The sequence below is a fragment of the Leptosomus discolor genome, chromosome 6, assembly GCF_034619465.1.
Source record: "Leptosomus discolor isolate bLepDis1 chromosome 6, bLepDis1.hap2, whole genome shotgun sequence".
NCBI classification, from domain to species: domain Eukaryota; kingdom Metazoa; phylum Chordata; class Aves; order Leptosomiformes; family Leptosomidae; genus Leptosomus; species Leptosomus discolor.
Window position 1 is genome coordinate 16,133,170 of NC_141396.1, and position 22,718 is coordinate 16,155,887.

At 38.6% G+C, this 22,718-nt stretch overlaps 1 protein-coding gene across 2 annotated transcripts in view; it reads left to right on the plus strand.

Annotated features, from left to right (window-relative positions):
* LCOR (ligand dependent nuclear receptor corepressor) overlaps positions 1–22,718 on the plus strand; it is an 80,474-nt gene that overhangs the window by 33,182 nt on the left and 24,574 nt on the right. The window contains exons 4-7 of one of the 2 annotated variants that reach the window (XM_086466866.1): positions 8,004–8,136; positions 12,646–12,933; positions 15,795–15,888; positions 18,732–19,701. In XM_086466866.1, coding sequence (XP_086322992.1) covers positions 8,004–8,136; positions 12,646–12,933; positions 15,795–15,888; positions 18,732–19,701 — 1,485 coding nt within the window. Of the gene's footprint in view, positions 1–8,003; positions 8,137–12,645; positions 12,934–15,794; positions 15,889–18,731; positions 19,702–22,718 lie in introns of those variants that run through there. The other variant, XM_086466865.1, reaches the window with a different exon arrangement.

Sequence of the window (22,718 nt, forward strand, 5' to 3'; positions counted from 1 at the left end):
CATGGTTTGCCGGTGTACTGTGTGATGGCTTTTAAACGGGTGAAAGAAAAGATGCAGATATGGTCACATCTGGTGTGCTCCGTGGTGTTTTGGCATCAGGGTCTAAGGAGATTTTAGGATTGTGTACAGATTGACACAGAACGCAGCAGGAGTGTGCAGCCAAAGGCACTAGGTGAAGCGGACAGAGGTTGTAAGTTCTGAGCAGGCTGGAGAGAAATGTGAGAGAAGAAAGGATGCAGTAGTGTCAGTTGGCCACTATGGGCTTGGGTAGAATAATTTTTATAATTAAAACCCGAGCAATTTCTGTCACTTTACATTTCAGTAGCTAAAAATACCTTTTTAAACCATTTTTGTTACAGCTGATTGATTAACAGGGACAGCAAAGAGAGCTTTGTACATGTGCTTGTTTGCTGTGTGGCCAAGGATCACTGGCTGGGGAAGTGGGGAAGGAGGGAGGACCAGTCCATTTAAATCAGACTTGTGACTTCTCTGTTAATCCCGGTGATTCTCCTCATGCCTGGCACAGGGCTTCTGTGGAGTATGTAGGATTTTCTTAGTGTGAGTGTTTTGTTCTGTTGTTTGGGGTTTTTTTTTCCTGCCACCCAGCCTTTATATCAGTTCTGTTTGGTTCAGGGTTTTTGGGTGGTTTTGGTTTTGTTTTTTGTTTTGTTTTGGTTTTTTTGGTTTTTTTTTTTTGAGGGAAGATTATGGCTCCTCTTAGACCTAGTGAGTTCTTGTGTGTCAGCTGAGAGAGTGAGCAGGGTGGGAGTGTGTCAACATCATAATTTGAATTAAAACATCAGAGACTTAATTGTTAACAAAAAGTTTGTAAGTTCATTTGGTATTTAGCCAAATGGTGGACAGTCTTCAGCTGATGGACTGAACTAAATTAGAAGTGGTGCTAGTTTATTTGAAATCTCTTCCATTCGACATCCGTACTGGTATCTTTAACTCTTCTTTTCAAGGAATTTCAGGCTTAGTCTTTTGTAACTGCTAAGACTTGTCTGTTCCTGTACATAAGGTGGTAACAGTTGTGCTTTCTGTGCCACATCCGCAGTTCTGCTTTTTTTAATTGTTCATGTGCATCCCCTTACCTTTCTAGGAAAAGAACTAGGCAGGGTGGGGTGATTTGGGTTTGTGCTTGTATACTGCTGAGTTACAGGATTGAAAGGTGTGTACTTGATATTGTAGCTGGGAGCAAGATGGCCACAAACCACCTATTACAACAGTGTGTGGCTGTGGCTGGCCTTTTTTTTTTCCAATGAGTACATCTCTACGAATAACCCCTTTTGTATTAGTGGAATGATTAATCAGTGTACTTGATTTTCACCTTTGAGTGACACTAAGGTACCTGGTCTGACAAGTCCAAAACCATTAAAAACCTTCAGGTTTGGGTTTTTTCTGGTTTTCATTTGCCCTTAAGGATTACCTGTAACTTAGGAGACCAGTAGTTTTGTTTAAGGGGAATCGAGCTCTGGACTGCACGATGAGAATCGGAGACCAAGATTAGTTTACTGGCAGAGCTGTTCAAGGGCCAAAACTATACTTGCTTTCCCACCCATTTCAGTGATGTTGGTTCTTGTTTTCACAAGCAATCAGATTCAATTACATGAATTCTTCAAAGGATGGAGAACCATCTGCTAAAGTATTCTGAAAAGATTAATTTATTTGTAGCAGTAGTTCTACTTGCAAATGCATGGATTTTTTGGCAGTCAAAGTACAAGACAGTTTTTGATAGAGAAATAGACTTAAGTGTCTTCATTTGGAAGGGATTAATACAGACAAAGTAGGGAGCTAAAATCTTCCCAGATTTATTCTTGCCTAAATCTGAAGGGTTATGGGTAATAATGTAAAGCTTTTTGGAAACTGGAATTCTTTTCTTTCATCATATAATGCAGAATACACAATTGTTTCAGTATGGTATGATCGGAGATTACCTAAGGAGCTGCTATCAGGTTGTTAACGTGGGTGCTTGTGCGCAGAAATGCATGGGGATGTTGGTGGGCATGAAAGACAAAAACCAGAAAGTTAGGAGCTCTAGCTGCCCACTCACAGCGAAAGGGAGTAGATTGGGTTCTGTGAGACCAAACCCAGTAAATTCTCATTTGGATAATCTGCAAGTGGGGTAAAGACTTTAAGATAGTATAGGTTGCAAGGTGATTGGAGTTTTGTTGTGGTCTTTTTTTTTTTTTTTTTTTGGTATGAAGATTTTCCTTCTAAAAGGTTGTGGTACAGAGAAACAGAGAAGACCAATCAATTCAGATATACAACTGAACTTCCAAGTGTATTTGACTTAACCTCTTTTTAATTATGTTTCTTAATTTTTCAATGTGGCTTGTTAAATAAACTTGACAGAGCTATCATTACAGAAGGAAATCTGTGGCCCCATGTAGAACGTTTGTATCAAATGAGATAGTCTCTGCTGTCATTTGCTCATAGTTGGAGCTCAAGCCTAGTTTAAGATTTTTTATTTTTTTATTAAAAAAGGTGCAGATAAATAAGGCCAGGAGAAAGTACCAGTAACAAGGGGAGAAACTGGAAGAAGAATCTTTAAAGAGGATTCAATTGAGTATATTCATTTGGAAAAAACACCATTTTCTAAAGCTACATGAAACAATTTATACATTTAAAAAAAAGGGGGGGGACACACGATACACACAAGTAATCTCATTAGTTGGTGAGAGCAGAACAAGAAGGATAATACTGCTAAGCACATTAACTGTTTTATAGATATATTTAAGCTACAAAAATAGCAAGAGAGAAAAATGACTTCCAGGAGCATATTCGGGAGTCTCATGCTGTTGATGGCAGAAGGTTGAGTCTGGTCTTCAAAGTACCCTTGGGCTTCAGTGTAAGGACCTCTAATGATTCTTTTAGTTGTGAAGAAGTGTGATAGGGTACAGCCTGTGAAGGAGTAATTTTAAAATTCAAAGTTATGGTATGATATGATTTGGATATTTTAAGAATCTTTTAAGTAATTGCTTTACACAAACATCTAAAAGGTAATTTCATGCCATTACTTGATTATGATTAGTCATAATAACAGCCTCCTGAATCTGGTGTCCTTTCACTATGGAGCAACATAAACAATAAGTAGTAAACTGTGGTAAGCATCTGAATAATTCCAAAGAGAAGCTACCACTATCATGTGAAGCGTTAACTCGTAGAATAATTGAAGATGGCAGAGGAAATATCTGAAAATGTGTTGAAGTTGCGGAACTCTTACGATTTTTTTTTTTTTATGGCTTTTGAAAGTGTTTAAATGGTGTACAGAGATTCTAAGTGCACTGGAAGATGCTCTAAAACATTTTTAATGGATTTCATCACTTTGAAAGACTCAAGCATGTAGACTGTCAATTTTGTATTGGGTGATTTTAAAATAATTTGATGTGGAGGCTAAAACCTGAAGAAGCTGTTTGTGATAATCTCCAGCTGTGTTTAGTAGTAATGCAGGGTTACAGTTTTACTTGTGCTTAAATGTCAATGTAAGCATATTGTATTTCCACTGATTTTTTTTTTTTTTTTTTTTCTCTCCCCCTACTGGAGATAATAGATGATACTCAGTAGCTATGGATCAGGTGAAGTTAAATTTGTTTTGAATTTGATACATCCGCCGTCAGTCATCTTAATAAGGAAGTAATACTGTTTCTTACTATAAAAGTATGTATATTCAGTAAGTGGGGACATCTTAAAACTGATTAAACCATCTGAATTTTCATTTGATGCCAAACTGGGAACACTTGTAGATGCTTTAAAGGACGTGCTCAGAATTGAAAATTATCTCAGTAAGTTTGAGAAACAGGACAGACAGACTTGTTTTGTCAAGTCGCAAGTTACAGCTGTCTGAAAAGCAATAGCATTCTAAAAGTAGTAATCTATTTCTGGGGCTATATCGAGAGAGGCATTTGTCTTAATACCTGGAGAGGAAAACCTAAATGCTGGTGAAGCTGCAGCTGGGTGTAGCATTTTGAGAGATGTAAACAAACTGAATAGCATTGGAATGAAAGCAATAAGAATTACTTGGTCTTGAAGGTAGAAGGAAAGATGATAGTCTCTGGTGCCCTTAAGGCTTATCTACAGAAAGTAGTAGGTTAATCTCCTTTGCTCTAGCTAAGAGTTAAAAAGACTACAGTCTTAAGAAAAATGGAGTGTTGGAGAAGACAACTTAGGGATGCTGAAGCATTATTTTTTTACGCACTGTTCCTGATCCTACGGGGGGGTGAGAGGTTGGGTTGTATCTCTGGGTCCCTGGATTGCCTGGTCAGCTGCGGGTGGTCTGTGGGAAGCCTCCCTCCATTTTCTCCACGAAGATGGGTGGGTGTTATCTCATGCTGTTCTAGCTTGTGGGTGCTTCCCGCTCCATCTGTGTGCGACCTGTGGCTCAAACATGAAGCTGCTGCTGCCGTATTTATACAAAACCAGCCTACATCATACCTTTCTCTTCATGCTAGCAGATTAGCATTTAGAATTGCTGTATCAACATGTCCTACAAGGAGGGTCTCAATGAGGATCCAGCAGTAGTGCTGACACGGCCGGGCTGTCCAGGATTAGGTGGTCTCTCAAGGTCATGCATTGAGCTTGCGTTTTGAAATCCTGAGCCGTGTATTTCTAAGGCTCTTTGACTTAATTATGTAGCTATGCTGTATGTCTTAACGTACAAGAAGAGCTTTAGCCCTTTGGGAGCATGTGCAAACCACTCCAAGTATCTTTTCCTGAAGCATTATTGCTCAATATAGTGGTACTGCGTGTTCACTGATGGGATTCCAGGGATGCTCTGGGACACGGTTCCCACCTGAAGAGAAGCACAAAGAGAAGAGAATGAATGTTGTGTTATAAATAATATGTAAAAGTAACTGGTTGGGTTTTTTCCAGGGTATTTGTAACCAATGACAATGCTGTCTAAATATTAATACGGTTTTCTTCTTCCTACTACCTGCATGTTGGTACTGAAAACTTTGATACGATTCGGGACTGTAGAGTGAGAGGTTAAGACTGAAGACAGTGGATCTAAATAATGCTTATTGGGAAGAAATGGTGGATAACATAAAAAAACCCCAAACCAACCAACCAAACACACCCACCCCAAAAACTCCCACGCTTTTGGAAGTTGACTTTGAATTCAATCACCGTCAAATATTTAGTGTGGAAACTTGATGTTTCCCTGTAAGGGTGAACCAGCTGCAAAGATTGCTGGAATAATTGTGGAAATAATAAAAAAATGTAATAAACAGAAATCTTTCCAGTATATTTTTGTCTCATGTAGTCAGTGCTATACTGCAGGTGCCAGAAAATAGCTGAAGAGTTTTTTTCTATGCACAAGGTTAAATCTATTTTATGTAACTGTGTTTCTTTACATTTTAGCACGGATGTTCATAAAAATCATACATGTAAAGAGATGCATGCTCCTTAGTTTGAGGAGTAAGAACTACACGTTGCCATTGCCTTGCTATCCCTGTTTTCTCCTGAATGCAGATCAAATGATCCTTTATTCAGCCATTCGCCATTGTAAGCCACTTACAGTACTTTTTTTTTTTTTTTTTTTTCTGGCTGAGGCCTTTTTCTTCATTCCTTCTCTACGTAGAAAATGTACAGCTTTAGCCTAGGTAGATTAAATTGTACTCTTTATACATTACCTTTATATGAATAATGTAGAGTACACTTGTTTATGGTGAGGCATGCTGCCGCTGAACTCTGTTTCCACCGAGTTGCTAAGCTAGTGCTTACTATGTATTATCTGAGTTGCAAAAAGTACTAGGAAGATTTGAAATGCATTGTGTTGGGCAAGGGTTATTTTTATTTTAGACTCCTTCCGGAGTTACAGTCTGTCAAAGGGCAGATGTCAGATCAGGTTGAAGGGGTAATGTTTCCTTCAATTCTCAATTATCTGTTTGTCCTTTGAATTAAAAGAAAGGGGTTTTTGCAATGGCTTGTGGAACTCTAGCCAGAGGACGCTAATTAACTCTGATGGGTCTTGTATAGCCAAATCTCTGTGCATCAGTTTGCAGAGATTCCTTTTAAAGTAAAACTTAAAGCAGTTTGTCTGTAAATGCTTAGACGTTCCAGTGATTGTTCTAACACTTCTGTATGCCTAGATTACTTCTGTTATTAGCTAATTTGCAAAATGTCTGCTTTTTACACAAACTAATAAGCTGAGTTTACAGTTGTCCTGATAACGCATAAAAGATAATGGAGCTTGATTTAGAATGGCTGTCAATAACTAGGACAGAGCCTGCATTAAACTTTGTCAGATGCAGAAACACAGTTTCAAAAAGAGAATGCAAATATGTTCTATGAAGTCTAATCTGAAGAGTAACTCTTAAAAAAATGACTGGGATTATTTGCTGCAAATGTTTCTATTGTGAAATCCTGTATGATTTTCCTTTATGTATTTTAACTACCAGAAAAGTACAGCTGCATTTTCCGTGTGTTCATAAAAGGCCAGTGAACTGTGGGAGCACTGGTTCTGGTACAGGACTACCTGGCACAGAGGTGAATGCCTTTGTTATAGTTAACCCATCAGCTCAAATTCATATTCTGTAAGACTATCACAAAAGCGCTAATCTTTCCTATGGCAGCCAGCAGGTTTGAGAGCAAGCCTGGAATCTCTCTGGTATGGAAAAAAGTGTCAGTCGCCTTGTGAGGTCTTTACTTCTGCCTTCACAGCAAACGTGTTTTACTCACCTGTCACCTCTGCCATCGCATGCTCCTCACCTTTGAGCGTAAAATACTGCTTTGTCTCTATACCTTGTCTGAGAGAGATAGTATCTCCCTTTACTTTTGATAGAGAACTCTTGGAAGCTGTTAAATTACGAATCTGAAGGTGAGCACCCATGTTCAGGCCAGAGTCCACAGCATTTCTTATTATTACCCTTTGCATGTAGTTCACGTGACTGCTGTGTTCGTTAATTTACTATGGGCTGGTTAGGTAGCTTGCTTCACTACACCTCTTGGCGTTGAGGTAGTACAAACTTAAGAATGACTGCTTCTTTCATTTATTGTGAATTAGAAACAAATTGCCAGTTCTTTCCTTCCCTTCTAGTCCCATGAGGATATGAACCTGAATCGACTTCTAGAGTAGAGGCTAAAGAAACAGATGTAGCCTAGATATTATGGTAACTGATATTTGCAAAGGTTAACAAAACAAAACACTCCCTAAACTCTGAGAGTGCTTGTGTATGCATTCCTGTAGTAGGTAAATAGAGGTAGCTTTAATATAGCTTAAAATGAAAGTGGAGGGAGAGGGCCAGGAAAGAGATTGTTCTCCTAAGCAGGAGCAAGGTGTTAAAGAAATGTGAAAAGTGGTACGTGTCTGGGGGGAATCCAAGCATTTAAATGTCATATTTTGTAACCATTGTCTTCTAGTTTCTTGAGTTGTATTTGAATATTTTTATCCTGGCTTCTCACACCATTTAATTATCCTAGTTAAAACACTTGTTTTGTAATATTTTTGAGATAACTCAGTGGGTTCCAATTGTAAGAGGTAGAATGAAGTTTAATTCATTATGGATGTTGTAAGCAGCTAATTTAAGTTTATTTGACTTAAAAGTAGCTACTACTGAGCCTTTCACAAATTAGCCTTTTTGCTAATTCTTGGTCATTTATTGCTCAGTTTGCATGAATGTTGTGTAAACTAAGGAGAACTTTTTCTGTGGTTTGCCTTCAGCAGTTATTTCATGGAACTAAAAGTATAATAGCCAAAGAACAAGTGCTAGATGTGAGATTTGCAGCCAAATGTTGTAAAATATCTAAATCTTCTTCTTTATAGTAGGCTCTTCTTTCCCCTAATGGAGTAAAATCTTACAGGCTTCTGCTGCATTTACAACAAGAAAACAGGACAAAGTGCAATTTTCTGGAGCAGTCAAAAATCAAGTTGTGGTTTCAATAGATTCAATTCTGTGCTGAGTACCTAACAAAGTTTTGAATTTGCTAAAATATTTAATGCCTAAAGAACTTCATTCATTTTGGAGTCAGGAAAATCTCACAAATATTAAATATCTTTGCAGGAACACTTAGTCAGTCTGGATGAGCCAGCCTCGGAAGCTGGACAAGAAGCTCTGCTTAGACAAGAGCAAGCAAAAATCATTCGTTTTGAAAGGCAAGCGGAAGAGTTCCTCAATGCAGTCTTTTACAGAAAAGGTTGGTTTTAATGGGGGATGGGAAATGGTGTCTCTTGCTGGTCTTTTTGCATGCGATGCAGGTATCAAAGATCTGATGTTCAGGTTGTCATTGTATGTTCACTATTTTTCAGCTGTCATATTTATGAAGAGTAAAAATTGATTCTCAAATAATGTAGCAATACAACAGTGTGGGCTTGGGGCAGAGGAAGAGGATATAACTTATTTAACTCTAAAATAAATCCCTCCATGAGAACACTGGTGTTTTGCACTTTTGGAGGAATGAGTCAGTTCTTAACCAGCAGAGCTGCTCACCTGAAACCAATGTTTAGGTGAGCGGGCTGTTGGAAGGCGGGGCAAGTGGCAGTGGGTGTGTATACATTATCATTAACAACTTTTTTTAATGTTAATGGAATCTGTACCAATGCATTTTTCTTAAAGGTCAGCAGTCTTCTCACTGTGGTCTGTACTGATTACCCACCCCACCCCCAGCAATCCACAGTATAAAATATTGTTGGAATAGTGCTAAGGGGGATATATGGAGAATTCAAAACGTGATCAGCAAAAGAATTGGGAGATCAGTACTGTAGAATATGCCAAGAACAATAAAAGTAGCTCAATGCTAGCAAAATCCTCTAAATCTCTTCTGGAGAGTTAATGTCAGTTAAACTGTGCTCTCAGTTTAAAACTCATTTCACTGTTTTCTACCAATCTGAGACTCAAACAGGAATTCAGAGGTTGCTTCCAAATGCATCCTCAATGCAAGTACATCATACTTATCAGTCTAACCCATGTGTGAGAAAATCTGCCAAATCAGTAATTCCAACCTGTCTGCTGGGGGACAATGCAAGCTTCAGTTTAACAAATTAGAAATTGCTGTAGCCAGTCCTCAGCCCTTCCTTCCAGTGACCAAAATATTTAAAGGTGTTTTAAGTAGATAACAGTATCTTAGCCTTTCTTTTATGGCTCAAATGAATAAATACAAACTATACAATATGATGTATTGCATGAAGTATAGAAGCATGTAGGATGGTAGGAAGGATAGTTATTGCATTACTATTGATAGTTCAGATGATGCTTTTATTCCAAGTCTTCCTTTTCAGCGTGGTGGCTTTTTGGTTTGTTTTTGGTTTTGTGGTTTGTGTTTTTTTTTTTTTAAGGTTTCCTTTTGCTTTAAGATTTATCCCATCTGATTTAAGAAAACAAAAATGTAAATAAAATAATACTCTTTTCTATATTACTCTTCTGGTGAGAAGGAAGAAAAAAAAAGGCAATTCCATCACTTCCAAATTCTTTATTGAAGACTTCATCCCTTTAACATTGTGTTTGATTTTTTTAATGCATGACCTGTGTTCATGTCTTACTAGAAATGCATACTTCCCTAATTGTGGAGAAACTATTGGCAGATGTTGCAGTGTGCTAATGAGGGGGTTTAACACTGCCCGTGGTCAGATACACAGAGTGAAGATAATGAAATCACTTCGGGTGTCTAAGCATCTTTGACAATTTTTTTAGTACACTCTTGCTTTCCTTCTGGCAGAGTTATGCTTGGTGCAAGAGTAATAAAGGAGGGAAAGAACCCTGCCAGGAAGTCAGTTCTGAATCCTTAATGCATTGTTGTCAAGCTCGGCTGTATTTAGATTGCTCAAAAGGTTATTCCAACCCATGCCACTGCCATAAGATCCCCAGGCACTGTCATACCGAAGAGGACACGCAGAATGGCAGGGCTCTGATGCCTCTAGGTTGCTCAGCCATGCTTGGCTCTCCTGATTTCATGCCAGCAATTAGTTCTGTGTTGTTTTTTCTTTCCATCCTCACTGCCAGTGACATTTGAGACTGGTATTTTGTAGCCCAGGCAGATCAGAGAAAATGCAGATGTTCTGCAAACATGCCTGTTGCATGTCAAGGATGTGCACTCATGCACTTAATGTACATGGGTAATTAGCAGGATTGGCAAACTTTCTGAACAGGTTTCTTGTCCATTAATCTTAGGTACTTTCTTTCCACCTTGCGCCCATGGCACTCTGACTCAGTAATGCTTCTCTCAAATATTCATACTTCCCAGTGAAAGCAGAGTGGTAGTACCTAGTTGTCTGTTACTTCTACCTTGTGGCAGGATAAGACCTTCTTTTGATGATTTAAGGAAATCATACCTGTTTGTTTGTTTGTTTGATACTGCCCTTCTAAGATTTCAGTATAGATAAAATACAAAAAAGCTGTTAAAATTTTAAAGCTCAGAGGTACTGCTTTAGACTATTTATAGCTGATAAATATTTGCTATATTTTTCTTCTCTGAGAATCTCTGTTTAATTTTAGTTTATTTTTTAAAAAAAACCTAGACTCTGAGTCAAAATAAACATCTGTTTGATTTCAAGTGATGCTGCAGAGGCACCAGCAAATATTTTGCACTTGCTTTTGAACGGCTTTAATCCTTAGCATTCAGGCTTTATATTAAGCAAGAAGCCTTTAATGTGCTAGGTGACTAGCCTTCTGGTTGAAAATGGAGTTTTGTGTCCTGAATTAGAGAGTTTATCTTGAGCAGCAGTAGTAAGCTCTCAGTAGTCACTCTGTGCTGGTTCTTTGAAGTTGCAGATTAAAAAGATGCATGGAAGTTGGCATATATAGTATTTTCTCCCTGAATTTGGAAGTATGTTCAGCTCTGAACGTTACTGAATTGTGCAGGTGAACATGGGTGCGCAGTAAAGGCATGATTCTTCTTCAGAAAACATAGGTGCCATAGAGCTCTGCGTTCCTGCCAGCCCCACTTGTATATACCACAAGCACATGCCAAGTAGTTGGCATCAGTGTGATCCCGCCACCAGTTGGTGTCCCTCTGGGCTTTCCTAGAACCTTTCACATGTCCTTCAGCAGGTTATAGTAGAGAGCTTAGAAAATGGAAAAAATGTCACCATAGCAGAAAAAAGCCTCCATTCTTCTCCAGGCTTGTGTCCTTGTGGACCATTTGGGAAGAACGTGAGAATATAAGTGTACCTAAATTTAAGTTTGGCGCATTGCTTGGCGATTTCTAGCATCTCATCCTTAGCAACAGTAAAACCTCCTGTAGATTTTACAACAGTATTAAGTATTTACGTAAACGTCTCATAAGTTTACAGCTGCTATACCCCTATAAGAATACGTGTTAACTGTATAAGGTCTTATATTTAGAAAGTTGTACCTAACAGGAAGGAATTTGGGCTTGATTAAGTATTTAGAGCTCAATATGTTTTTTCATCAAGAAACACAGTAGCTGCTTAGTGCTGCTCTCTAGTTTGTGGGCGACTGTGTGCTCAAACCTTAATGTCAGTCATCCTTTACAGATACTGTAAAGCTGGTTTGCTGGATCGATGCGTTTTTGTCAAAAATGGTGGTAAAAGGCAAATCTAATGCTGAAATGTCCCACAGAAGATTTTGCTAATGCTTCTAATAGTTCAATCTCAATAGATTACCTTTCAACCTGAGCAATTTTTTTTAAAGAGGAAGTAAACACTTCACTATTGTTCTCTTTTGAGAGCTGCTTTTAAAGGTTTGTTTGGTCATCTTCTGCACAATTTTCTCTGAATGTTTCTTCAGAAATAGAAAATCAAACCTTTTGAGCCATTTCTGGATTTGTCGTGGGCATTTTTTTGGTGTGTGCTTTTGCAGCATTTGAGGTGAAGTGGCAGGACACTAGCTTCTGTGTTTTAGGAGTTACAGATTTGCTTTGATATCACTAATTACTACTGGTCTAAAATAGTGATCTTTGCCAATATACTTTTGAGTTGTCCACATCCCCAAAGACCTTTGTATTTATGCACTGTTTCATATAAATAGAGTGTCTACCTGTTCCATTTCCCATTTCTTACTGATAGATTTAGCAGCTCTTCTAGAAATAGAATTGCTTTTCATGTGACATGTTTTTTTGTGTATGTGAAAGCTCTTTGGGTAATACCTGGTGCTGCATTGATTATAATGATAGAAATGTCAAAAGGAATAGATAGAATAGGATGAAAGACACTTGAATGTTTGATCTTCATGTGGATTATTTTGAAGAATCGGAACTATAGGCCTTTATTTCCCAGTAAATTTGTAGGGAACTGCTGCATCTCTATTCCCCCTTCTCCCCTTTTGTAGCTGCAGGTAAGTTACTCAATTCTTCCACTGAATAACCTATTCTCTTTTTTTTTTTCCTTCTTTTCTTTTTTTTTGGAATGACTTCATTACTTGATATTTTTCATGAGTCTAGCCCTCCTTTCCAGTTCCACATCTCTTAAAGTTCTGATCCAATATATCTATATTTGGAAAAAAAAAAAAAAAAAAAGACATATTTCTCTTAGGAAAATGTTATTTTGGGAGGGTTATACCAGAATCAGCAATGGTTCTTGTTCAGATATTCTAAGACTAAAGTACATTTTCTACAGAAACTATTTTATCTTTGGCTTTCCTTTTTTTTTTTTTTTCTTCCCTAGATTTTTTTTTTAAGTAAACAATGACTTAATATAAAAGCTGTTTTACTTGAAGTGCTTCCTTAAAAAAAAATCTCTAATATTTACAGACAGTCCTAGGGTCTCTGACCCCAATATTCCCCTAGTGGCCCGTGAGATCATGCAGCGAATGATCCGACAGTTTGCTGCTGAATATACCTCAAAAAATAGCTCTACTCAGGACTCCAGCCAGCCCAATAGCACAAAGAACCAAAGCCTGCTGAAAGCATCTCTGGTCGCCTCCTCTCCCACGGCTGCAACTGCTCAGAACCCTGTGCTCAGCAAACTTCTCATGGCTGACCAAGACTCACCTCTGGACCTTACTGTCAGAAAGTCTCAGTCAGAACCTAGTGAACAAGGTAGGACTCTTATCAGTGTCTTGCATCCTACAGCAATCCATTAATGGCATTCTTGTTGCAAAACCAGACAATTAGAATTTTGCATTTTTACATAAAATGTGAAGTGGAAAAGCAGTAGAAGTTTCTGCAATAAAATAATGACTAGCTAGATGTGGCTGGGAGAGAAGAGACTTTTTGTAGGCCCATAGACATGACTGACTTTTCTGAAGAAGGGCAAAGGGGATGGACATGTTCCAGACTGTGGGGACAAGTGTGCTGGTCCTGCTGGGAGCTGCAAGAAGTGGCCTGCCAAAATAGACTATATGCTTGCTGATAAGACCACTACACGACGATAAGGCAAGTTTTCATGTGGTCGTGAAAACCGTAATGTTGTCTTGTTTCTGAAGACCAGTACATGGTCTGACTGAAGGGCTGATTTCTTTCTGGTCATAGTGCAAAACCAGTATCTTTTAGAGGTCTACGAGAAGTTGCTTTGTGAAGGCTGTAAAACTGATACCCGTGAACTGTACAAAGCTTCCAGGTTTGTGCGTGTGGAAGAAACGTGTCTTTTCTACCTTAAAAATAGACTGCTCTGCAGAGCACAGATTGGATAACTAGTAACAGTGTTGCAGAGCTTGTTTTAATTTGAAAACCTTGCTTTCCATCAAAAATGTTTTTTAACAAGCAGATTCTGTGAGTGATTACAGTATGTGGTGTTTTTTGGGCTTTTTTTCCTGAAACTGTTGAATAGAGGTTATCGTAAGTGTATCTTACTGATAGGATTAAAATTAGCCCCTTTACCCTTCTTTAGAAATGTGTTAGTGTTTGAAATCATTCTCTCAAATACAAAGTAGGCTGTCCATACTCAAGTGGAAAAGTTGCCTTTAAAAAAAAACCAACCAACCGTTTGCTAGCTAGTACAGAATTGTAGGTATCCCTTTATTCTTTGAACTAATTTTATGTGTCCAACAATATGAAGCTTGCGTGTCTGGACACTTACTGCACTTGCTGAAAGTTATCACCCATGCTTCAGTTGTAAAACTGCAGTAAAAGGTTGTATGGTGTCTGTCCTGAGGTGAGGACCTGTATGTTCAGCTGAGAAGCATTTGTTTTTAGCTAGTTTTATTATAAATGTGATTCACAAGTGTCTTCTGCATATGTGTTTTTAAGTGTTAAACTGTTCTCATGGCAAAGCTTTTTGCTGAAAGAGATAGGGAAAGACTCAGTTTTGCTCCTGTGTTTGTGGGTTTTTTTTTTTTAGAGGATTGTATGGCGAAGAAGAATGCATGTAGATGAACTGTTCTTTAGCTACCATGTGACAAAAAAGCTGTAAGATAATTTATAATGTTCATAACACTTGTGGAATTAGAACATGTGCATATTAATATGATACCACAGTAATCTGTTTACTGATGTCATTTTTTTCCATTTGTGTTTAATGTAATTGGGAAGAGGTTTTGGCAAACTTGTTAAAGAGAGATTTAAGAGGCTGCTAGTGGCGTTTATTGTTGTATTTCTGTTCTAGTGTGTTGAGGGGAACCCAGCTGGGTTGTGACCTTCTCCATGGGGTATGAGGCTGGCTGTACTTGCCCTTGGAGACTTCTAGGTCATAATGACCCTTCTGGTGGAGGAAGTGTGGGTGCAAGTGCCTCTGGCAGCAGCCTGTGCTGTTCAGTGTAGCCTCTTGAAAAGGAGGTGCTACTTGATCCACTCTCTGTATTTTGTGGCTGCATAAGTGTTGTTTGAAAGGAAGGCTGAGTTCTCTGCTTGCTTAAGTTTGGGTTATGGTGTGTTCCCAAACTCAGTGGGTGGAACAGCTTTCCTTAAGTTAATTCTAGTTCACTGTTTATCATGGTTTTTTTCTCCATATGTCAAATGAGAACTTTAAGCAATCTGAAGGACATCTTATATTGTTCTTGAGTTGGGAGGTATTTACTTGATTAGATGGAATATGGGTGAGGAGCTCTGAAATGTCTCTAGTTTACCTTGCCAACAGGTTTCATTTATCTTTGCCTCATAAATTCCTTCTTTCAACATTTCTGGGAATTTCAGATGGCTGTGCTGCTTCTGTGACAATGTTGCCCTTATTAAAATGACCAGAACTTCGAGTTGTTTCAGTGCAGTGGGAGCAAGGCTTTTCTAGCAAAAAGCGCTCCCTTTTCTGTTGCCTAGAAATGCAGAGTTTACATAAGGGCAGAGGAGCATGGGTGAGCGTGAGGAAATGCCATTAGAGAGAATGGAAGAAGCAGTCTAGCAGGAAAAACGGTCTGGTATATGGAAGAAGAGAGGGCAAAAAATGGCACAATAGAGAGGGGAAAGGCAGCAGCTTTGCCAGTAGGGACCCATTGGAGACATGGAAAAAAGGATGAGCTAGCTGCCAGGTGAGGAGCAGCCTCACGTTTGTGTGTGTTCATTTGAAAGTTATTTTCCAGTGTGAAATTCTCAATTAATTTTCCTACAGAGATTTGGATTAAAAAAAATAAATTCAAATACTGGCTTAAAGCCCCCCTTTAGGGGAGGGAATATCTCAGGAATTTGAAGATTGTCTCATTTTGGCACCACTGAGGGCTAGTTATGCAATGGGCTGTGTTGTATCCTGAACTGTCATTTGCAGGTCATCTTTTATTCTCTGGCTTTTGTAAGAGGTGCACTTTTAATTTTGCCAACTTTTGTTGTGACTTCTGAGTACTATGTTGAAGTCACTTGTAAGCCAAACTGCAAACACATCCAAGCCTTAGTTTGTTTAAAAATAAAATAGGAAATGCTGTGTGCTGAACAGGACTTGAGCCCAAAAGACTTTTTTTTTTTTTTTCTTTTGGTCAAGGGACAACATGGCTGATCCTGCTTCTTCAAACACTGAAGTCATTCTTTTGTCTCTACAGACGGTGTGCTTGATTTATCCACTAAGAAGAGTCCTTGTGCCGGCAGCACCTCTCTGAGTCATTCTCCAGGGTGCTCCAGTACTCCGGGAAATGGGTAAGAGAAAGCAACTTACTATGACCTTCTAAAACTGTGTTTTACTAAAAATGTGTGCTTACCTCCTGTTAATTTTAACTTGCTTTTGGTGTTAACCCTTTGGAGTAATGTGTTTTTCAACTTGTACCTTTGGCAAGTACCTTCACCCCACCTGCCAACTAAGAGTTGTTGCAAACTGAGACAGGTTTAACTTGCAGTTAAGACCTCTAGTATCTGTTATTTTGGCCAATGCAGTACTTAGCCACATATCTTTCCATTACCTGCTTCTTGGGTTTAGTGGTAAGTGATGTCCGTGGAGATGCAAGTTCAGTTAAATATGACTTAGATTTCAATTCTCTTAGGGGAAACCTAGCTAACAGGAAAGCTTATTTTAGGGGTAGCAATGATTTTGGTGATGAACCAAGCTGAATTAGATTTGAATCACTGCATGTTCTTTGTTAGTATTTCCTACCATAAACCACAAATTAAATAAGAAAAGCAGCCGGGGGAGGGAGTCTGGTAGTTCAGAAAATTTTTAAATATGGCTTTTTAGATTTGCAATTGTACTGTAGCACTGAACAAGTTTGGGGTTTGGGGTTTTTTTTTAAGTTATAAAATATGTGGTGTACTACTCTTGCTTTAATTAGTTCAAGGTGTGAAACAACGTTATATCCAAAAAATTTCATATTTCTAATGGTCACCATTTGCATACATTTAGAAACACTTTACTCTTAATTAGGATTGAGTTAATTGTACTGGAGAGGCTGACTGGGAGTAAGAGGAATTTTGGGAGTTGATGGGAGAATTTTATCTTGAAGCTACAAGTAATTTTTTTTAGTGAAGTACAGAAGCAGTATATGGTTTAAAGTGCTATTTAATTGCTGGATTTAGCTTTACAATAGCCTTTAAAAACTCGAAATTTTAAACTAACCACCCACCACCACCACCAATCCCATGTACTGCTAACAACTGATTTAACTTTTGCATTTCTCTTTGGAAAAATATTACTGTCTCGGATTTCTCCCTTCAAGATTACTTTTTCCATTTAATATTTCTATTAATAAAATACTTCAATCCTTGTTTAAAAGTTAGTCTTAACTTTTCCACAATTCTTAGCACAAACCTTCCCCACCAGCTCTTCTGTTTCAATTCTGAACAGGTCATTTCCAGCTTTATTTTTCTAGGAAGGCAGCAGAAGCCACCAGGGCTGTGTATTGTTTGTTCCCTTGTTTGTGTATCAAATGAGGGCCAAAGTCCAAGACACAGGGATGGCAGGGCCAGGATCTGGCACTGTCCTGATCAGTCCTGTGGGTCCAGAGAGGATGCGACATGTTGGCATCTGTGGTTACTTGCACAGGTGTGTGGTACGTGACGGTGACTGCAGTCTGTTTAGCATCAATGAAATCAGGTGTTACCCTCTGTCCCAGTTAGCTGCTGGTATGGCCTTTATGTAGGTGTAGAATCACTGGTGCGCATTCTGATGCTGATACGTGCTGTAGAAGGGGCAGAGACTGCGCGTTGCTTGAGAGAGTTCTCTGGAATAGCAACTTTAATTCATTTTTCTGGATTTTGATCTGAATCCTTGTTGACTCTTGTTACCCACTTCAGCTATGACCTGTTGCATCCTGGAGAGAAGCTAGCAGGATATGTATCAAGCACTGTGTATGTTACATGCCAGGTCCTTTCAGTGGATGTCTCTTCTCTAAAGACTTTTTTTTTTTTAAATCCCAATGTGATGTTAGAAAGAATAACGTCGCTTTTCAGTAGTACGTATCCTATCCTTAAATAACGCTGACTTGGCTAGAGGGCTTTACACTAGAAGAGTGTCCCAGAGCATTAAAACAGAATCGCTTACTAGTCTCTTCGTTAATCTGTGTGTTGGACATGGAGAAATTTGGAGGTGGATTTTGAAACTAGTGTGACTTTGCTGCTGCAGGGGGCTAAGCAAAGAAAACATTAAAGTACACGCATTTATCTGCAGTAGTAGTACTGTGTGTCATAGAAAGAACACTTGTGATGAAAGGAAAGTGGTAAAAATACATACTGCTTTCTTTGATATTAACCCTTGATCTGGATGACAGTTGGAACTTAGATTTTTTTTTTTTTTTTTTTTTTTTTTTCCCCCTCTTCTCCTAGCCATGTTATATATCAAATGAGACTCAGGAACATGTATGTATGCAATTAGTTGTTAAGAGAGCAATTGGGTAAGTCTAGTGTAACACAGTGTTTTTCTTTGTGATCTGCGGTGTCCCAGCTTTCATATTTGGTGCTAAATGAAAGTCGAGCAAATACCTTTGAGGCCTGCTAAGCATTTTTTTTATCCTGAGCAGCAGTTCTTCAATACGATGTAAGCGAACACCATCCAAGGTTTCCACCTATGTGTAGATACTGCAGGTGGCAGTCACATTTGCATGTTGAATATGTTGCACTTTGGCTTACTCTTTTATTACTGTACTTGTTTAGTGGTAACGTCACACCAGTAACACAGTTGTGTGTAGATCTATGGCGATTGATTACTACTTTGTAATTAAGGTGCTATTTTCAGACGCTTGCGCGAAGTCTTTTCTACTCCGAGAATTTGTGAACCCAACCAGAGACCAGCCAACAGGTTTCATTTTTCTTTGCCCAAAAAGCTTCTCTTTTTTTTTTTTGTGAACAAGTTTTAAAACTGACTGATGCTGAGACTTAAAAAAAAAAAAAAAATTAAAATAAAAAATAAAATAAAATAAAAATTTAGAGAAAAATAAATAACACAAAAAGTGATGTTACCCAAGCAAGGCCTTCTAATAAAGGAGTGGCCCCCTCACCCATCCCTCCCTACCTGTGCAAGTCCTGCTCACATCAGTTTCCTTCCATCCAATTAGGCGACCTGGGAGACCCAGCCAGCACCATCCGGAGGGACTACAGAGTGGTGATGGGGTACCTCCAAGAAGCTTGCAGGATGGAACCAGGGAAGGTTATGGCCACTCCACATCTCTTAAAGTACCGCTGGCTCGATCACTCCAGATTAGTGAAGAACTGCTGAGCAGAAACCAGTTTTCTACGGCTGCCAGCCATGGGCCATCTGGACTACAGAATCATGGACAGCACTTAATATTATCCAGGGAGGCTTCTTGGGCAAAACCACACTACGAATTCAATTTCAGCCGCATGAAATTCAGGGGAAATGGTGCACTCAGCAACATCAGTGACCTTCCTTTTCTTACAGAAAACTCTGCCTTTCAAAAAATGGCACTTCAAACTAAACAGGATGGGAAAAAGGACGTGAGCCATTCGTCTCCTGTGGATTTAAAGATACCACAAGTTCGAGGCATGGACCTTTCATGGGAGTCCCGCACTGGTGACCAGTACAGCTATAGCTCTTTGGTAATGGGTTCACAAACGGAGAGCGCGCTTAGCAAAAAGTTAAGGGCTATCCTTCCAAAACAAAACAGGAGAAGTTTGCTGGATGCTGGACCAGATTCCTGGGGCTCAGATGCTGAGCAGTCTACCTCTGGACAGCCATATCCCACCTCAGATCAAGAGGGAGATCCTGGCTCCAAGCAACCTAGGAAGAAAAGAGGGAGATACAGACAGTACAACAGCGAGATACTGGAGGAAGCAATCTCTGTGGTTATGAGCGGGAAAATGAGTGTTTCCAAAGCTCAGAGTATTTATGGGATCCCCCACAGTACACTGGAGTACAAAGTTAAAGAGAGGCTGGGCACTTTGAAAAACCCTCCAAAGAAAAAAATGAAATTAATGAGGTCGGAGGGGCAGGATGTTTCAGTAAAGATTGAATTGGATCCCCAGGGAGAAGCAGCACAAAGTGCGAATGAATTGAAAGATGAGTAGGGATGTTGTAGAGTGCCAATTACTTTGCAAACTGGGTGAGCACTACTGCATAGTTCAACCACCACTGAGCGCACCTGATTCTCCTGTTTGCTGCAATGCTCTTTCCTTTGCAGTTTAGCATATACTTGTGTGGACACAGGTGAAAGGTGTGCTCTGAATGTCACATTTGTAAATTTTTCTAGCCTGGTATGGCGCAGTTCCCCTCCTTCACCTGCCCACTACCCCCTTTTGTCTTTTTTTTTCTTTTTTTTTTTTTTTTCTTTTGCCTTTTGCATGTTTCTCTGTAATAGAGAGTTGAGTTACCTCACAAAGAATGCAGATCTGTAGAAGTGGACATCTTGCCTGTAGAGCCTGCTTGAACTTCTGGTGTTGGATTTTTCATGTCTGCCTTTCTAGAAATAAGTCCACCATGTTAAACTGGTACTCTCCTAAAACCAGGCATTTTTTGAATGAGAATCAGACTGTCATTCTTCAAAATGTTTCAGAAATATTTTTCCCCACTCCTTTTCTTTGATCCAGTTGATTGAAAGATTTAAGCTAAATCAAGTTATTTAGGAATGGTACCTCTCTTGAACTCGGTGATTTGTTTATTAGATGGATAATCAATTGGGTCTAATTAGGCTCTCCACTATTTTCTTTCTAAATTAAACATACTTACCATTCACTGTCTGCTTAGTGCTCACCCGGAGGGGAGGGGAGGGAAAACTTACATACACTACCTTCAGAATATGTCAGTTAATTATTTGTAACACTACCTTCGCTGTAATTTTGTTTGATATTTTTGAAGGGTGATATTTAGACTCACCTGTTTGAGGATGTAGCCTTATCTCACGGAAGACAAGCTTCTCACAGTCAGGAGCAGTCAGGGTACACTAAATGATGTGTTAGGGTATGCCTCATTATAACAGAACTATGGTTCTTTGTGACCTTTATGCTTTTTACAGACTTGATTCTGAGTTTACTAAACTATGTGGTTCCAACAACTAGTTTAAATGACTCTAATCTGGGGAAGGGGGATTTGTGTAACAAACTACTGTGATATTGCAAAAAAAGAAAAAGAAAAAAAAAAAGGACAAAAAAAAAGCCCACAAAACAGTTATCTCAAACGTTACAACCTCAGTAGTCTGCCCAAATATCCACATTAGTGAAGGAGCTTGTTAATGTTCAGGGAAGAAGTAAAACACTGGTAGCCTGATCTAATTCAGGCTCTGCATCATATCTATCTGTAATACTGTCAGGGTTGAACACTCAATGAATGGGTGTTTCCTTTTTAAATATTACAGTTGCCAGTAGCAGGAATTAATCTAAATCCTGCTTTTTTGTTGTTTTTATTTAATCTATTTTGATAGTGGTTTAGCACATGCTAGAATAAGCATTTAAACACCATAAAAGCACTCCGTAAACCACAAATCCAGTTTTTTCAATATGATGATATCGTTATCATTATATGGAGATCCAGGATAAGTTTTGTACAGAACTTTTATCTTTGATACTTTCTGCAGGAGTGGTCAGTAACTAGGTGGAGTTTACTGGATTTACCACAATATGACCAAATCGGAATTGCTGGTTCTTCAGGTAGAAACAATTTGGTCTTAATCTGTGCAAAAGGTAGATAGAATTACCTTTTTTTTTTTCCTGTTTGCACAACCAAAAGAAGCATTGGAGTTTTTTTGTGTGAGAGCATTAAGTGATGTCAGTGATTGAAAGTGGTTTCTCAAAGTTCATGGGAGGGTGGCGTAAATAGCCCTAGGGATGCTGAATGACTTCTGGAGCAGTTGGGTCTATTAGCCTCCCCTCCTCCCCAGCGACTTCATATTTTCAAAGGTTAGGCACACCATTGCTGTCGTTTTAAATATGCACTGCTCATTCTTGAAATGGACTGGGCATTTGGCCCCAAGTATACTTTGTTTTTGTTTACTTAATATATTTTAGTACTCAAAATCTTGGTTCCTTGTAGCTCTCTAGCTGTCATCTTGGCATTTAAAGCAGTTTAAGCTCAGTAGCAGTATATAAACTCTGCAATACGTTCCAGTTTAGCTGGGGATTGCAATAAAGGTGTAGTTAAACGTGTGGTTTCATCTGCTGTTGGAGGTTATGCTAGAAAGTTTGCTGCAAGTTTAAAAAAAAAAAGTAACAGTTTTACTGTTCAGAGAGGTTTAACCTTTTGCAGTTGTCTTTATTTAAGCAACATGAGTTGAGTTTTATAAAACTTGTCACTGTAGTGTATGTGGAGTGCTCATTTTACTAACCTAAATATTTTGTATGTGTATGTTTAAGTGGGTGACAATCGTGCAGCAGAAGAATGGTGTGCCTACCCTTTAATGCTGCAGTTTTAAAAGAGAATTTGTCTTGTCATTTCAGACTGTAGGCTAAGAATTGTAAATAGATAGTGAGAAGTTGAGTACTCTTTATTTGCTTTGGTTAGAAAGTGGATTTAAAAAAAAAAAAAAACAACAACAAACCAAACGCGTAACTTTCTCAGTTTAAATGTCCTGAGACCTGAAGATTGTAATACTCATGTCTGCAAAGCTTTTAAACACAACACTTGATCTGTGATAACTTAATATTCAGGTAATCTTTCTTTTTCGAGAAGCTTTTGAACAACCATATTTCCTCCAAAGGTCTCTGTTTAAAAAGGAAAAAAAAAAAAAAGAAAAAAGTGTAGATTATTTTTTAAGCACTAATTGCATTACGTTGGTAACTGCAATATGAAATAGCCATTATTGTTTTGTGAAGCATGGTTGAGATTAGTTAGTGGTCCCTTTTTAAAATTTCATGAGCCTCTCAAAAAATAAAAACAAATTTAAAAAAAAGCTGCTGAATATTCAAAAGATATATATTTTACCTTATTGTAGGTTTTGTAAATTTAGTCTGTAATATTCAGGTGCACCTTTTAATGTTACCTTTTTGTTTCAAAGTCCCATCTGATGTATTTTCTCTGAGGTGATTCATCACGTAAGACTAGTATCACTCTAAGTGCTGCAGTGATCACTAATGTTTTGTTTCATTTTTCACTA